Source organism: Stegodyphus dumicola, chromosome 7, assembly GCF_044657685.1.
Source record: "Stegodyphus dumicola isolate Sdum_Otavi_A_Nest chromosome 7, ASM4465768v1".
Lineage (NCBI taxonomy): Eukaryota > Metazoa > Arthropoda > Arachnida > Araneae > Eresidae > Stegodyphus > Stegodyphus dumicola.
Window position 1 is genome coordinate 201,709,141 of NC_140774.1, and position 19,516 is coordinate 201,728,656.

Consider the following 19,516-nt stretch of genomic DNA (forward strand, 5'->3'; position numbering starts at 1 on the left):
TGACATGGGCATTGTAAAACTGCCACAGCGTCTACAAAAATGCATCGAATGAAATGGCGATTATGTTGAAAAATAAAGCATTCTTCAATCTTTAAAGTGATGTAGCAATTATAGAAAATAAACGGTTCTTTGTACATCTAAAAATATAGGAGACCTTTTTTTGGGATTGCCCTCGTAACATCCTGTAAACATGTAAAAGAAAACCTGATCAAATTAGCAACTTTAATGCATTTGCAAAGCTCCTTGCGGGATTATAATGAGAATAAGGATTAATAACAATGAAGCACTCACTTTTGTACTGTTATTATGCACAAAAAAGATTTTATTTTCCTAAGATACATTAACAAACAAATAAAACAATACATCAATTAAAAAAGAATACAAAGATTTTTAAAAAATGAGCATTGTACAAATGGGTGAATAACAGAACCGTATAAGGAAAACAAAACTTTTGACAACCCGTAAAATGTTTATGTTTACAAATTTTTATACAGAAATAGTAAGCTACAACTTTCAATAAGCATGCCAATGTCCACACTGGCCTTCGCTTTTAAATATAATATTGAGTATTGATGCATGTCTTACAGTTTTTAAATTATCTCTAATAAAAATTTGACAATAATTACCAATTAAAAATCGTATTTACATTTTTTTACCTAATTCAAATTCTATGTGCGTCTCCTGGCAGCGATGAGACATTTTGCACATAATAAATCAATCCCAAATTTTTCTTGTTTTCTAAAATTAGATCTTCGATCTCATACATCACAATATACCTACAATGCTAACGAGAGCAAATTAATAATATCAGAATAATATGATTTTATAAAGTTTTATTTCGAAAACACAAGCAATTTGGGTATATTTAATTTATATTGAAAAATTCCTCTTCTTATACTTCAAACGGTATGATGTTAGCAGAATTTACTTATGATGCTTCACATATTTTTTCATACATACGATCCATTCATACACACATCGATGTATGCATTTAAAACTCTCACACTAATTTTAACATTTTACAATAATATTGTAATATACGAAAATGAAAACCATTTTAAAATATGTGTTTCTAAATTACATTTACTACTTCAATTTCTCTCTCGATTTAATAATTTGAATTTTTGGACAATGTATGTTTTGGCGGGAAAAAAATTGAGTTTTCTTAGCTTATATTTCTTTAAATGCTTAATATAATTTTCTGTCTTAATTCAATCACACGAATGAAATTTTTCTTGCCTTTGAAACAGAATCAGTCTAACACAATGAAAGAGAATTTAATTACAGTGAATGAGAAGAAGTAGCGAGGAAAGATTTAGATTAGTATTAAAGATTAGGATTCAGATTAGGAATAAAGGTTGCAGCAGTTCTTGTTGAAATTTATGAAACATGCCATTGATCAGTCCCCTTTACTTTCTTTTGACACAGAATAAGTTTTTGATTTTGTTTATCATGCTGCATTTTAGCTCTATAGCAAATGTAATATCGCAGTGTTTCTGCTGTACGATCATACTACTCAAAATTTAAAATGCTAAAGTTCTGTACTGGATTTATTGGATTATGACATTGTCAGTCTAAAGGAAGCGACCTCCAATATCCCATTTATTCATGTTTAGCATAAATTAGGGTTAGAGATCTCAGGTACCTTTAAATTTTACACCCTAACTCAAATCTTGCTCGATATTGCACTTGCATGTTTTTTGACATAGTCGTTCACCTGCTGACATATCCAATACATATCGCAAATATAATCAAAATCTTGTTCTATTGAATCATCTGATAAAGATCATTTAACATTATACTCCCGTTTTCTATCAAACTTCTGATTTTACATACGTCTCAGCTAAACGTATATTTCTCGACAGCGAAAGTATTACATTTTACGCCCGTTTGGTTCATCGTTCAAAACATATTTACATTTTTAATTCATTCTCGTTATCATCAAGGGTTTGAACATCTATTTACATACGTGTATTGATAGTTTACAAATATATTCTACAGGATCAGAGAATTATGTACAGAGGAATTCGAGAACAAAATCTCGAAAATGGCAAATGTAAGTTTAAATGTTCCTAAAATGATTTTCACCACCAATCGGCACCGCCACCGTAACCACCAGCACCACCTCCGTAGCCACCAGCACCACCTCCAAGATGGCCGCCTTGCTCGTAACCGTATCCAATTTCAGCATGGGTGTGGTGATGAACTCTGAAAAAATAGTGATATATTTCATTTACTATTTTGTTAAATACTTGCATTCAGCGACAGTAATCTACAAAAAACGTAATATTGTAAATAGTAAATATTATCTGTAAAAATCATGGATTTTCTATAGAATTTAATATATAGAAGTAAACACATTTACTAATTTCGTAACCACTGTTTCCGTGAGTGTTGTACGTGAACCTTACGGTACCACGTACGAATTCCCATAGCACTCAATCATGTATTTCATGGGAATCTTACTACAGAAATTGGGAAAACAGTTTGATCTCAGCGTATTGTCATATAATACTCTACTGTAAAAGACTGTGAGAATAAAAGTATAAAATTAAGGAACTGCATTCATGTCCATAAATTAAGGATAATTCGGAAATCGAACTCTAAAATAAATATATCACCTGTAAAATCACTACACACATCATCAAGAATCATATGCAAATTTCAGGAAGTAACCAGATGACACCGATGGTACGTCACAATGACGAGAGTGTAAGAGAGTGATATATAAGGAATACAGGCAAAGAAGTAAAATTGTTCGCAGACGCTTTATAAGCATTTCAGTGCAATAACCGAATAGTTATGACCCAAAGGACGCATTTGGATGATTTTTTACGTGGTACAATTATCGGCCGTCTGGAATGTGGGCGTACCCAACTGGAAGTATCAGACGAACTTGGAATTGCCCAGAGTGTCATCTCCAGGCTTTGGCATCGATTCCAAGATGATGGTAATGTGAGTAGACGTTACAGCACAGGTCGCCACAGAGTTACAACGCCGAATGAGGACCGGTATTTGGCAGTTACTGCCAAAAGAAACAGGCGGAACACAGCCTCAGACCGGTCTCGCCAGCTCTCTTCAGCCACTGGTACGACAATTTCAAGGCAGACCGTGTACAGACGCTTAGGGCAGATTGGTCTATATGCTCGTAGACCTGTCAGATGCGTTCCACTTACTGCAACTCACTGTCGCCTGCGGTTAGCCTGGAGTAGAGAGCATGCATTGTAGAACCGCAACAGTGGGCTTGTGTGATGTTTTCCAACGAGTCCAGGTTTAGCTTGCAGTCTGATTCTCGCCGGACTTTCATATCGAGAGCTTTAGGTACCCGTTACCCCCACGAAAACATCATTGAACGACACCGTTACGGTTGTGCAGGAGTGCTCGTTTGGGGTGGAATTATTCTGGGTTCCAGAACTGACCTGCATGTTCAAATTGGAACCATGACAAGCCAAATCTATCGGGACGTCATTCTGGAACAACGTGTACGTTTGTTTCGGGGCGCCATGGGCGCACAATTTGTGTTTATGGATGACAACGCCCGTGCAAACATCGTAAGCCAATGCCTTCAATAGGAGGATATCACCCGTATGGACTGGCCAGCATTCTCACCGGACTTGAATCCAGTAGAGCACGTGTGGAACATGCTTGGCCGACGAGTTGCAGACCGTCAACCTCCTCTTACATGTCTACCGGAACTTCGGAGAGCATTGCTTTTTGAGTGGTGTAATATCCCCCAATACAGATCCATAATTTGATATTCAGCATGCCTAGGCGTTGTACGGACTGTATTGCATCGTCTGGGAGGCATACAATGTATTAACAATCATACCAACCATGTAATATTGGTTTCTTGTAAATAGGTTTTTTTTTTTTTTTTGTAATTTGCTCCAGGGAGAAAAAATCGCTAATTTTTTAATAATATCAAATATATAGCATCTTTTTTTGCTCTTTACCTTTTGTTTAATAAATACGCTTTACAAATAAGTCAAATTTGGTTTTCTTCTAACTCTTCCTTGCCTGATTTTGCATTATCCTTAATTTATGGACATGAGTGTATTTTACTTTTCGGCATTACTATAGTTTGTTAGGATAATTAATAGGCAAATTAATCCCCCTTCTCGCAGTTGCGATCAAAAGTCGTATCTTTATCGCCGCACCGCAATTACCTATTTTTAAAATTATATGACCGCGTAACTGTCATCACTCAAGAAAATAAAGGATGTTCCTTCTCAGACATTTAACGGAAGAAATTATTCAGTTTACTAGCTCCATTAAAAATTCCAAAAGCTCGGATAGTATTTCTTATTAGTCTCAATAACCGTCTTGGTAAAATCCTCTGTATATGTTGAAAGTGTCCATCTGGTATTGATCTCATTAGTGAATGCTAAAAAAATTGTTTTGTGATTCTGTTCATTTCGGTAAGAATTTTGTGGCGTAAGTCTTTTAGTTTTATGCATTAGTTTAGCGTAATCTTGGAATGCGAAAATTTCACTTAAGAAAATGTAAGATACAAAATAGAGAGTATTTGGAAAACATTTGTAGAGGAAACATTGGTCATCTCCCTATTGTCCAATAAAGTTGCAACCATGATTCTGTGGGCATAAGCAAAACAAGCAAGTTTCCTCTTACTGATTTGTTCTTTTAAATAATAATCCTATAGTACATCTGGATATTTAAACACATCATTTTTTATCTAATATTACATTTTACATTTAATGCGTGTCGACACCAATAAAGACAAATAAAATTCGTAAGGTTGGCTTTAAAATTTCAGATTTGTTTCTAAAACTAGCATAAACATTTTGTCATTCAAGTTTAATACTACGATCAATTATTACTAATGGTTTTGTAACAATGCATCTAACAGAACACACGCTGTGTTTTTTTTATTATTATTTTAAATTAGTTCATGTTTTTCTATATTCTTTCACTTTTTTTGAGGTGGGAAAGAAGTAAATATAAAATAACTGTTGCCGCGCATTCGTGTATAAATTCATTGCTTTTAAATTGATAAAGAAACCGAAATTTATTCAAGTGATATATGAAGTATTTTCGACCTCGTTACCGCATGCCTTCGAGGTATAACTGGAAAGCACGTTCGACTACCAATCGGTAGGTCCGGTGTTCAGACCAGACCTCCCGGAGAGAAAGTTGTACATTTTTCCTGTTTCCTGCATCGATAAAACCAGATGACTCTACAGGTGTTTAAAGGTTCCTTTAGATTTAGTGCATTAAAAGTGTATGTTTTATTACCAGTGCTTATTTAGCTGTCTTTCTCTGCTAAATACGCTTGCATTAAATCTCGAAAACAGTATTTTGAAATCTGTTATCTTTTGTAAAATTTCCGAGCATATTTTTTTGTGATAACAATATAACACTACGAAAACTTTTATTTTAATACAAAAGATATTTTTCATTTAATTTTCAATTTTTCTCACAGATGCTTACGTAAAAACCAAAATAAATAGACTAAATTCCAATCTTTGCAATCTTGTAGATCTTTCGGAGCTACGAAACTTTGCAGATTTTTGTAAATTTTCCAAATAAATTTTTTTTGTAATATCGAATTTTGGAGGATTGTTCAAATAACTGCTCGAATTTTTTGTCATTGTGCAATACTTAATATTGAGGGATTCTTAAATCAAATCATTTCCACCTTCACTTTTATTCATCTTTACATAAAGATAGCTTGAGTTCGAATACCTAAGTGTAGCTTTAGCTTAGGATACTACGTAATGATGAAACTGAATTTTTGATTTCACTAATTATAGATGGATTGTGTAAGAAGTGACACATAAAATAATGATTACATTTAAATCTTCAAATTTATCTTTGATAATTTTGGTTTATAATCTGCAACTGTTAGCAGTCCTGCGATTTTACTGTTAGTCTCGTACGTCAAGTAATATTACAGAAACCAAACTTTTTTTCACTTTTAATTGCACTTAATTAAAACAAAATAAGTTAAAAAGTTTTTTACATATGTAAATAACTTTAATCAGTCTAATGATGAAGGGCAAGCTCATATATTGTACTATTTCTCTCGCAAATATGCATAACTTGTTAAAAATAGTAGTGCAGTATTTACTGTGTTTTTAAGATATGACTTATGAACCTTTATACACATTATTAATTTATTTATTTTAATATAATGAGTACATTTTTCATTAAAGATTTTTTTCTTTTTGGAGTACTTAATTAAGAACGGAATAATTAATTTCAATATTGAACTGGAGGGTTAATTTCTGATAATGCCATAGATTGCACTATATGAAACACCAAAAAAATATAGCCTTGTGTAATCGACTGCCTCATTTATCATGAAACATCATCTACAAAAGGTAAGAAATTTCCTCTCGATTTAACACTTCATTACTTTTTCAAGACAAGATGTACTTAAAAATTCCTTTCTTATTTACCTGTATTTCTTTGAAATATGATTTGGAACTCAATCTTAGTTAATAATGCTACAAAATTATTTACTACATTTTAATATAGTAAAAATATGAATCCGCAAATAATAAGCTAATTATGAAAGATTACATGAACATGATCTATTTTGGAAATTGCATGAATTTCATGCTGTTTTGGAAATGAATGACCCTATTTATGATAAAAAATTCAGCTAAATTTATTCTTCAGCTAATCTTTCGAAAATATGAATAAAAATCTTAACATTCTCATTAGCTAATCTAAAACGGATTATCACTCCTCGGTGATTTTACGTTTGACTACCGGGAGACACTCCTTGCAAAATTTTTTATCAAATTGCATTTAAAAAAACATTTTCTTAATTAGCCTTTATTGGAAACACAATATTCTACGATTTGTAATGAATTAATACTATTTATGGGGAAAGTATCAAAAACATTCAGGGCAAAATATTTTCTGAAGAATTTTTATGTATAAAAGTTATGCGTTTGATTTACGGCAGTTTATTTTTTAATATTTAAGTTGTACTTAGAGAATATTAATGGTATCCGATTTTTTTCCTTAGTTCTGCCAAATAAAGTAAATGTTTCTATTTTTAAAATGCATGCATATTTAGCACTGAAAATGTTACCTGTTAAAGTAAGTTTCGAATCTTATATCACAATAACTACTAATTGATCAAATAATTTGAGCTGAAACGAAATAAGTTTGAAGGTTACAGCCTTATGTTGTAGAGTCATTAGGTTTTCTGAAGTAGGAAACACGAATGAGCAATGCTCTCTTCGGGACTCGAACCTGGACCTCTCGAATACTCGCCGAATGTGCTACCGTTACACCACGAAGGCATGCAGAAAGATAGGAGATAATACCTTATCCCTTTTAATAGGCGACTGGGAATTAGGAGACGCAATCGCTAAATCCTAGTGGTGAAGAATCATCATCCACCACCTTTTAGTTCGGGCGCCACTGCAGAGTCATTAGATTTTTTTAAAGCATGAGACATTAAAAATGAGCAAAGCTTCCCCAGGACTCGAACCTGGACCTTTCGAATATGCACCGAGTGTGCTATCGTTATACCACGAAATGCCTTATGATAATAAGCTAAAAGTCGTTACAGCCTCATAATAACGTCACTGATACTGATGGGAAAATTCTACTATGTATAAAAATACTTAAGAGTTCTTTAAAAATATTATTCTGTGCTTTTTCTTTAAATCTAATTTTAATATGCATGCGTTAGTTATTTAGTTCACCTAACTATAAATCCTAAATGCAGGATGACGGGTTGCTCTCTTTAACCCTCTAAGCGGCAAGGCCGTATATATACGGCCTAGAATATTTATTGTGATATTTGTAAGAACGTATATATACGTGCATATTAAAATATGTCAACGAAATTAAGGCAGTATATCAAAAGAAAACAAATATAGGTATGAAATACCAGTAGAGTTTTTACATTAAAATCAAAAAAATAATTTGTTCTCATAGTAGTTTTGGAAAATTTGTGCTTTCTTAGCGAAAACCCTGGCCGCCCAGAGGAGTATATGAAGATACGAATCAAATTATAGCAAACTTTCGAACAGGGTTCTGTACTCACGAGAGTCATCCTGAATCAATAAACTCTTTCAAAAGCAAAGACGTACTGAGTGGAAATGAAACGCAGGCTGTGATGAAATGTTAGTTTTTAAAACAATATTTTTGATTATTAATCTTATTCATGAAAAAGGATATCTCGGATAGCTGACTATTCTAGCCAGGTGAATATTATGTTCAACCCAGTGCTACATCTCTTTATTTCAAAGCCTTACACCGATTCTTCAAAGGTTAGGCATTCGTATTCTAATTTTCTATAGATTAGACGCAATGAAATAAGAATTTTCGGTACAATGCTTTGATTTATTTCTTTGTACCTTCTCTTGAAAGTGATTTTAATTATTACGTTATTATTCGAGATATTTTGTTTTGCTTAAATTAGAAATTTACACAAGCAGAGATACCTAGAAACAAATAGCATTAAATAAAGCACAGTTGTAATTTGTAAATTATTTTTGAGCATTAACATTTTTAAGCACGATTACGTTAAAAATTTAAAAGTTAGTATCTGAAGTTAATTTATTAGTTCGAACAATAATAATTATTAATAATTATTGTAAAAAACTTTTTAACTTATTTTGTTTTAATTAAGTGCAATTAAAAGTGAAAAAAAGTTTGGTTTCTGTAATATTACTTGACGTACGAGACTAACAGTAAAATCGCAGGACTGCTAACAGTTGCAGATTGTAAACCAAAATTATCAAAGATAAATTCGATAATAGCGAAAAAAAGTAACTTATTTAAAAATTTTTCTTATGGAGTTTGTGATTAATTAACTGGCATGAATCCTTTCACTTGTACATATATGTGCTTTTCAAACTGACTACCTTAATCAAGAAAAAATAATGTTTAAATACTTGAAGAAAGGTTAATTGCATCTTAAACGAATTAATCAATTAGTTATTGCCATTGAACCTTTATGCTTGTTTCGTAGCACTTAAATCTTCCTTTAGTGTTTTTCCAATAAATATTTAAACATTTTATTGTTCTTTGCCTTTTTTTTTCGTTTCAAAGTAATGGATTAGAAAGTAAGAAAATAAAAGTATAGCAAATCAAACTTAGTTCTTATTCGCGACAAAGTTAATTTGATGCAACAAATGAATATTATTATTCATCATTTTTAAGACAAAATTATATTTAAAATTAATTAATTAATCAATCTACGTTAAACTCTTATTTTTTTCCATTTCATTCTTTAATAACGCATTTTGAAAAATAAGCTTTTAACCATTTTATTCATCGTGCTCTGTTTAGAAGAAATTGATTATAAAACAAAAAGATATAAAGGAACTTTTATATGAATAATATTATATAAAAACATTTATTTGCTATTGAATATTTACTATATTATTGCGAAAAAGAAATTCTGAACAACTTTTAAGCGTAATTTATGTCTAATTGCTGTACTTCCCCAATGTAAAATAAACGTGCAAACAATATAATTCAATTTCTAACATTTTTGCTTTTTTTCTATAAATCCATTTAGTTTAACTTACTTATATTCTATATTTATATGTCTATTGTTTCGAAATGAAACCTAAGGAACAAAAATATTTTTTCAACAATTGAATTAATTAACTTTCTATAAAAAAGACATTGTTTCTTCTTTCGCGATTACTTTCTCTTTCCCATTGTTTCTAAGAAAAATCCTAAGCATAAATTATCTTGTACTTCCCTTAATTATCCTTTAATTTCGACACTAAAAGAGTTAATTATCATTATAAAATATCTTTGTTCTGTATCACTTTCCCTAGCGTTAAAAAATATTAATCAAATATTTTATTTTCGGTTACAATCAAGTCATGCCTTTCGACTGATTATCTGCTTCAATCTACAAAATCTCTATATCGGAACAACTTCCTCATTCTTATTGTTAACGTACACATAATCACTTGTGAGTGGTCACAAGGAAATAACTGTCTTCTTACTTCCCGGTTATAATTAGAAATTGTTACTCACGGATAGGGTTTGTGATGGATATTCTCTTGGAAAATAGGTATTGGCAGAGGTAAAGGAAGAGGCAGAAAGATCTTCTTTCCTGTTAAGGCTTTGGCTATTAACCCATACTTGACCAACCTCTTGAGCTTTAGTGAACCACCAGCTTCTGATTGCTGCAGTACAACGGCCGTCATGACTAAGCAGATGGCTAACATAATGTAGGCTTTCATCTTGCTAAGAACCTGCAGGAAAAGAAATGAGATCACTGGAATTAATTCCTATGTCTATATTGTGAGCTATTTCATAAATAGTTTGTCCTTATCTACATAAAGATACTTGCAATAAAGTATCTTTATGTAGATAAGTTGTAACGAATAGTGTATTCTTACGTGGATAGATCATAGCTAGAACTTTAATAGTACTTTTTTTTTTTTTTTTTTTTTTTTTTTTTTTTTTTTTCATACTACCTAAAAGAAGAAGGCGGTATTTTAAATGTGATGCAAATTTATAAGCCATTCCTCTGCGTAGACTTTAACGCTCATAAACCTTATGAGCCATAAGATAACAGTTACAATAACATGAAAATATCCTAACACTCTAAATACGGATAATTTAAAAACTGAAACTTTTTAACAAAATCTGATATGACGGAATTTTTTAAGGGGCAATGGGCCCAGAAGGACTTAATTTCGTTTTGGTATTTTACGTTGATTCACTATAAATGTGAGTTTTCTTTTCAAATTGTTGCTTTGAATAACGTAAGCCTTCCGCGAATATGGTCGTCTTTGGAATTTGTTTTATTATCGATTTCGTATTTTTTTAAACATTAAAGAATTTTTGTTAATAAACTGAACGATTTAAAATCGAGCAAAAGCAAAACTGTACGAAAAAAATATTTTTATCTCCAGCGCGCAAGACTGTGTATCGGTAATTCTAAAGATACGCTCATTTTAAAATTATTTTGCGATATGGGTGTTGAATTGAATTTTATAGTTTAAGTGCGAAGAACACGTTATGATATTTTAGAAATGTAACGCACAAAATGTGAAGAAAAACGCTCCTTTGGGCATAATGTAAAATCTGAAAGCCTTTCATATTTTTATATATAGTAAACTCGGAATATCTGAATTCCAGTCACTCAGAATTTCTATTATCTGGATCGCTCGTTATTCTTTCCAGCCAATTTAATTGTTTTAATCAATAAAATCTGGACTGTTTTAATCAGTAAAATCTGGACTTTTACTGATTAATTGTTTTACAATTAATCAGTAAAAGTCCAGATTTTACTGATTAATTTATTTATTTTAAAATTTCCCTTCATTTGTGTGTAATGGAAGAAAATAATTTATCATTGTTTTATTTCAAGTTATGTTTTTTCTTGAAGATTGACGAAGTAATGTCAAATTAAAATTGACTACGAACAGAGTTGCATTTGCCAAGCAGAAAGTGATTTCGTCGTGTTTCAATTTAAAGTAAAAACATGTCAAACAAAATTATGTATTTAGTTTGACAGTCTGCGTAACTAAAAATGTATTTCATTCTTTTATTTTAGTTGAAATGTCGAATAATATTTCTTGATTTTATCCGAAACATTTTAGCTATATAATCTTTGCCAAAATAAAATACGATAAAAAAGTGTAATTCTCTGACTTGCATTCTCTGACTTGTATTCTTGTGAATATATATATATATATCATTTATAGAAAGAAACCTGACAATCAAATTATTAAAATTAGTTGGTTTCCTGGAGAAAATGTAGTCCCAATTATTCTAGATAACTAGACTTTTACTGTATATATGGTTTCTCGTTCTTAGTAGAAAACTCTGTGCTAATGCTTACATGGCCTTTCAGGAATGAATGCATTTCCGTAATAATTAATATCTCGTGATATAAGCTGTACTCCAGATATTAAAATTCCTCTGACATCGCCTAGTGAGGAATTAACTTTTAATTTAAATAGTTAATTAATAGTTTATTTGAATGCTTTCTGACGTATTCATTTCAATTAACTTAAAAGGTACCACGTACCCCTTCAAATATGTACAAACTGAGTGATGAGCAATAATATACTACTCTTTTCTACGACATAAATTTGTTTACAGATCAACTCATGTAGTAGTTTGTACAAATAAATTATAAAATGTGAAAAAATATTAAAAAACATTTTAAAGATGCTTCCGACTGTAAATATTAAGATTAGATTAGGTTATTTGATCAAGAGAAAGCAACTCGAAGGCTATTTGCATATAAGGAAGGACGTCTTCGTGGAGGGCTTTTTAAGGAAAACTGGCTTGTACCAGCGTTGCACATGAGGAAAACCACGAAAGTAACCACGCAGCCAACCCGTTCGCCCCTCAACGGCAGATAGTCCTCCTGTGCTTTGTCGCATTCAGATAACCTAACCGAGCATAATTTAATTCTTTACTATCGCGCTCACTTTTGAACTAGTTAAATAACGAGTTAAGTAAAGAAGAGTTTAAGAGAACTTTATTTGGTTGTTTAAATGTGACCATGTTAATTCTATCTGCCTAAATATAAAGTGTGTGTGTGTGTAATTATGGCAAAGCCTCAAGGGCTATCTGCCTAAGGGGAGGGATGCCTTCGTGGAGGACTTTCTAAGGGTGGTGTATGGTGTATTTAATTATGGCAAAGCACACTAGGTTTATCTGCCTAAGGGGAGGGATGCCTTTCGTGGAGGACTTTCTAAGGGAAACTGGCTCGTATACACGTTACACATGGGGAAAACCACGAAAACGCCCATGCAGCCAGCCCGTTCGCGGGATTCGAACCTCGGACCGAACTACCAGTGTTCAGCGACTTTACCGCTCGGCCGCTGGTGGGCCCTGGACTTTCTAAGGGAAACTGGCTCGTATACACGTTACACATGGGGAAAAACCACGAAAAACGCCCATGCAGCCAGCCCGTTCGCGGGATTCGAACCTTGGACCGAACTACCAGTGTTCAGCGGCTTTACCGCTCGGCCGCTGGTGGGCCCTAAATATAAAGAGTGGCCATACTTGCCGATAACATATACAGAGGCATCGGAATTTGAACCCGGGTCGCAGTACCAATGTTTAACAGCCTTAATCCACTCCGCCGCTGATGGGCTTGGAAGTTGAAGGTGCTATTAAGTTAATATATTTGTTCAGCCTTCAGTATGAAAGTTAGCTTTTAAGGAACTTAAATTATTTTTGCATCATTATGCTTTGAAAAGAGAGTTATATTAAGTAAAAGATTCTGCCCAAGAAAAGTTTAATCTGCTGGAATTTTATAAGCGTAGCCAACTGAAAGTATTTATGTTCTTAATCGGGAAGCAGTCGATGTTAATTTTATAACTTCCTATCAAAAAAAGCGTAATTTAATAAATTTGACTTGCGACACTCCATCCTTCGTTTCTTTTAAAACGATGATTTATGCACCTAGTCAAGCCAGTATACTTACCACGATATATATAAGGGGACTAGAATGTTACTGGGAAATAGTTACCTAAAAATTAACAAGGACTCAAGTTGATTATACCTTAACTAGAGGTTTAAGTTAAATAGAACAAGTATTTCAATTAGAGAGGGAAACTTGTAATAATGAAAGCCCATTTGGTTTTAAATAAAAGACACTAAATAGTCATACAAAAACATTCGTTTACTCATCCAAATAAAGAAAAGACTTAGCATGATACAGCTAGAAATGTACGAGTATTTATATACCTGCATTAGATCATTAAAAAAGCGTATTTATTTAATTGCTAATTTATACAACGTTGCATGGTTTATACGATTTCAAAATGCAATATATTATTTTCGGAAATGCCCTTAAATTTGTAAAAGTTTCAAAATAATATTCGAAGAATTTTTCGAGAGAACGCACTTAAAATTTAATCATTTGAAAGGAGACTTCTTTCTGAAATTCGAGTTCTAAAAAGTAATAATTCATAAGCAAGTAAATAGGTAAATAAGTAACAAAAGCACTTTTTATTATTAATGCACACAGGCAATTTTTTCATAATATTTACAAGATATAATCCATTGCAATTAAATTAAATATTTAAATTAAACGCATTCGTAACTCTCAGTTGTTAAATTAATAAGTAAATAGTAATAAAAACTATTTAATTAAGCACGTGAAACACAACATAATTCATCCTCATTTTGAAAGAGTTTAAAGACGATTCTCTAGATAAGTATATGTTTTACTGCCAGAAAGAAAATTAAAAACTATAGAACCATGCACATAGATGCTAATTTCGTGAAGAATTTGCTGCTGGTTATTTTAAGCTGTTTTAAAATTTGACAGCCGAGCAATTAACGCAAAACTTGTGCAAATAATTATTTAAGTAGTAATTTTTGCCTTAGTTAAATATGCTCAAGGGCGCACTCGACAAAAAATGTGTTTAACACAATATTAGTATTATCCATGTATGTGTGAGAAGTATATTGAACAGGGTAATACGAAATAAAAGTTTCAATTCGTTAATAGAGTTACTTATATCTATCACAGTTTTTCGCCATAATGTTTTTTAAAAAAATAAATATCAAAGGTAATTTAAGTTTGTTTTATACAACCGCATTTTTGCTCTGATTTCGGTAGCAGAAAATTTAGCGTAAATTTAAATTCAGTTTCAGTTTAGAAAGCTTCCCGAAAAAGCATTCTTACGAAGATGAACTAGTGCTTAAGTGTTTTTTCGTAAAAAAAAAAAAAAAAATTACTCTTATTAACACAGTGCGTTCGTAAAATAGTCGTAAAAGGCTATTTTGTTACAAATATTAATAATAATAATAATGTTCCAATCGAAACCACAGCCTATCTCTGTTTAAAATGTGTAAATACAAAAACTAAGCTACATTTGCTTTTTTTTTTATGCTTGTTTATTTACCGTGCTGACTTTTAAATGCTTTGTACCTGGAAGAATTTTGTATACGAATTTCTTTAATTTTTTATTTTCGGTTTCGAAGTTTTAAAATCAGTTGACCTGAAATTTATTCATTTCATACGGCATTTAAATTTTTTAAATAATATATTTGGTTAAAAGATAAAAAAAGTAAACAGAATCATCACCCGAAATCATCAGCAATAAAAACGCCTTTGTATTTTATGTCATTTTAGCCCCATAGGACGTTAGCCCGAATAGGCTATTCATTTCGAAACGGTATTTTGCGTCGCCCAACTATACGCGGCGAATCACTTTTCAAATTGTTGCCACCAAACACTATCACTCTGTATTATCTTTAAAAAAATTAAATTATGAAGAATTGGCATTCATGTATGTATGTTTCTCCCACTACGAAAAAAATGCCGGAAACTCTGAAGTTTGAATTTCGAATATGTTTTACTATCTGTTTTATATTTTGTAAAGCTTAAATGAATTTTTCATTAACAACTTCACCGATTTGAAAGCGAACAGTGGTAACACTGTCCGAAATAAAACACTCTTATCTTCGGCGCACGAAACTTTATCGAAAATTTTAAAGATATGTTGTTTTTAAATATTTTGTGATTTTGCTATTCAACTGAATTTTATGTGACATAAGAAGAAGAGCCTGATATTTAATTAATAAATTTAACATACAAAACATTAATATTAAAAAGACAAAAAAGTTTCGTAAAGCCATGATAGAAAGAAAACTGAACACATATAATAAACTGATAAAAGAGTGAAAAGAATAAAAAAATATATACCAACACTTAACACGCGTCCGGTATTTTAAACGTATGCTGCTTTTAAAATTTTTATAATTTTGTTGTTAAATTGTGTATGGCATAGGTGCAAATAAAATGATGCTAATAATAAAGCTAAAAAGACAAAAAGAAATGGGCTAGCAGGAGTAAGTTCAGCAACAGACTGGTAGACTGCGAGCTCAGCGAGAGACTAAAAAACCTTAACAAACTCTTTTTGGATAACCTTTAAAATCTGAATTCTTTCAAATTCTAAAAATCAAAATTCTTTCAAATTGTTTTTTAATAATTTAAATAATGAAAGAACATTTTGTGTTCAAAAGCTTACATATCTTTTTCAGTATGATTTTAAGGAAATAAATTTTAGTGGCATAAACTCAGAATGATACATTATATACAGTTACTTACCTTTTCAGTTATACTATTGCCTTCTGATTTAACTGAATAAAAATCTATATATCTACTTGAAAATTATTAAAATTCAATGTTTATTGATAAGCGATTTCAATAGAAAAAATGAATGCATGAGAGCCTAACTAATAATTGTTTTCCCTCTTCTTAGACTGATTTTCTCCTGAAGAAGAGAGACCCTTTTTTATCTATCGGAAAGCATTGAGCTTGCTTTTTGTATTCCACAATCTATAAGGTATGAATTTTATCATTTATTACTTATATAATTCCTTCCCAAAAAGGAAGTTATCGAGAGTATTTTAAATGTAAAATAATGTAACAAATTAAATTTTATATTCTTATTAATTTTTTTTTAATTTTTAAAAGAGAATTAAGGAACTGTATAACGAAATCCTCTGATTGTAAAGTCTCTAATCACTTGTCAAAATTATCTTCCGTTGGAATATCACTTAAATTGTTTGAAAGAACGAATATTACTTACTGAACGAACAGCTTCAGTAAAATCCTCAAGCTTCCACAGTGGACGATATTTGGAGCAATTGTGACCTGCGAACTGCTGCCAACTTCCTTTAAATACTTCAACTGATGTCGAAATAAAAAAGTAAATAAAACGAATCCGTCCAGTTTTAAGACGAATATTATCAGTAAATACAGGAGGGGCCCGAAACCAGGAACAAAGACGAAGGTCCGCCCTACTTAGGGTAGAACGCCATCTTCGCAACGGTGACGCAACTTACTCTTCAACTTCCATTCATTGGTTCAGACGATAGCCTAGATACTTTCCGTAGGAAAATCCCTATTATTTCCCCCGGGTCGATCTAGAGCATTGGGCGCAAAGATGATGTAATTTTTTTTCCGTCTTTAGAAAGTGATATGCAGAAGCCCATCGGGCATTCGGGAAATGGACATTAGCATTCTCCTCACGTTCCACGTCCGCGTTCGAGAGCGAGAAAGTTCCTTCGGCGGTGCAGACAATATGCTTCTTTTCTAATTAAAGAACATGTCAAAGATTCGTAGAAAGGATTCAAATTTCGTCTGCGAAGAATAATTTTCTTTACAATGTGTTTGTTTAATATACGATTAACTTAATACGCACTTGTTACAAACTTATGCTACTAGAAATTGCTCCAGAAAAGTGAAATTTTATTTTGAGCTTCTATCGTTGTTTATAATAAATTCTAGAGAATTCCTTTTCAGGTGCACATGAAACCTTTCACCTAATTTGACTCTTAGATACTTATAAAATTTCTTTTTTATGATTTTTTTAAGCACGAAAATAATTCAATGGTTTGAATATCCTATCTGGAAAAAACGTCAGTACAAAAAAATGTGTCCTTCTTTTATTTAAAAGTTTAGATACCAATAATATATGGCCCTATAAATTTCTTTTGATAAAAGTATAAGGTATTTCTCCCACTTCCCTAGCGTCTCTTCGTGGTGTAACGGTAGCACGTTGGGCTGGTATTCCAGAGGTCCGTGGTTCGATTCCCGGCGAAGGCGGTTGCATATTTTTCATCTTTTTTGCTTCCAAAAATCCTAATGTCTCTACAGTGGAGCCCGAACTAATAGGGTTGTGGATGATGATTCTCCACACCCAGGATTTGGCGACTAGGTCCCCTAATACCCTAGTCACCCTTTAAAAAGGGGCGTATATAAGGTATTTCTCCAACTTTCCTATCGTCCTTCGTGGTGTAGTGGTTCTGCACGCTGGGCAGGTATTCCAGAAGTCCGTGGTTCGATTCCCGGTGAAGGCGATTGCTACTTTTTCATCTCTCCGGTCTCAAAATAAATTATTGTCTCTACAAGTGGCACCCGAACTAAAAGAGTGTTGGATGAGGTTTCTCCACACGCAGGATTTGGCGATAGGGTTCCCTGAAAACCCCTGTCGCCCTTTAAAAAGGGGAAGATATAAGGTATTTCTCCCACTTTCCTAGCATGCCTTCGTGGTGTAACGGTAGCATGCTGGGCCGGTATTCCAGAGGTCCATGGTTCGATTCCCGGCGAAAGCGGTTGCATATTTTTCATCTTTTCTGCTTCGAGTAAACCTAATGACTCTACAAAAGTATTTCACGAAATTTGTTAGTTCTGTATCAGATAAGCATCCTGTTATTTCCACAGTAAAGTTTATGTTATTATGTTTAGCTAATGCCATTCAGCTATTAAAACTACTTCAACGATTCATACGTACCGCAACAATTTCATTGTTAAATTGACAAGGTAATTTAATATTCCGAAATTAAATAACAATCGTAAGAGATATTTCTGTTCAAAATCGATCAAGTTACTATTTAATATTATGATACCTCAGCATAATATCTTATTGTGGAAGTTTTAGTAAATATTATCTAAAAGTGATCTAATCTTTTAATTTGTGATATTGCATTTTTAATTTTAATTCTGTAAATAACCTTAATGAGAAAAATTTTAAACAATTTTTAATTAATTTTATATATAAAATATTTACTTCCAAGTTAATTGAACCTCCAATTAACCGTAGAAGCATTGTAAATTATTTAGATGGAAATATTCGTGTTCAGATTATTTTGTAAATACTAGTAGCAGAAATATGATTTCGTAATGTTCGCTAAAAGCTTTGATTAATATATTTCTTAAAGTGTAAAAAATATTTTATGAAAACATTTACAAAATTTTATTATATTACTTGTTAAAAATTTTAGGTCAGTAATAAATCAGATTTAATATTTTGATTAGCATACATAAAGCATAAATTTTACTGACGTAACATATCAACACTTTCGATTCATTTTCTGAATAACAGTCTAAGTTTAGAAGTAAAATTATTTCATCAATTTTAATCGCAAATATAATTAATGCTTTTAAATACTGGTATCTAGTTTTCACATACCTTCTGAAAATTTAATGTAGAGGGAATATATGAAAATTTAATATTAAATAAAATGTTCACATATTTTTGTAACGATTTTGCATATATATAAAAAAACCCTTAAAATTTTATTTTCTAATATGTTCCATCCGATAGCGCTTTTGTTGAACTATCATAGAATACCTCGATTTCCAAGATAAAAGTCCTTTTATTAAAACATCAAGTTGATTTTATTCCACTCCTCGTTCACACTCTTCCAGAGTCCATCCAATGTTTGGGGATGCCGTTTATAAAGAATTCGTTTCAAAACTCCAAATGCACATTAATTCGTAGGAGGCACATCAAAGGACTTGGGTGAGATACATTTAAAGGGAATAGTTTCAAATCCTGTTTCATTTTTCATACTTTCAAAAAATAGAACAGTCGATTTAGAGATACAGCTTGGAGCCTTATCCCAAGGAAACTTAACACAGTGAAGATTGTTTGTATAAAGAGATGGAATTTCTTCTTTAAAAATGGGTATTAAAACATATTTCTGATAGAAACCCGAAATAATTTTCACATTTTATTGTACTTTCCTTATTTTAAGTTTTTCGTTATAAGAGAATCCAGTAATAGTTATAAGA

The 19,516-nt window shown here is 31.9% G+C and overlaps 1 protein-coding gene across 1 annotated transcript; it reads right to left on the minus strand.

The window, feature by feature from the left end:
* Window positions 1-291: 291 nt before the first annotated feature.
* On the minus strand, window positions 292-16,675 carry LOC118191480 (uncharacterized). Its single transcript, XM_035362279.2, has 3 exons — window positions 16,527-16,675; window positions 9,985-10,205; window positions 292-2,208 (listed from the first exon to the last, which is right to left on the minus strand). Exons 2-3 carry the CDS (start codon window positions 10,191-10,193, stop codon window positions 2,085-2,087), a joined length of 333 nt encoding a protein of 110 aa, XP_035218170.1. The 5' UTR covers window positions 10,194-10,205; window positions 16,527-16,675; the 3' UTR covers window positions 292-2,084.
* Window positions 16,676-19,516: the final 2,841 nt, after the last annotated feature.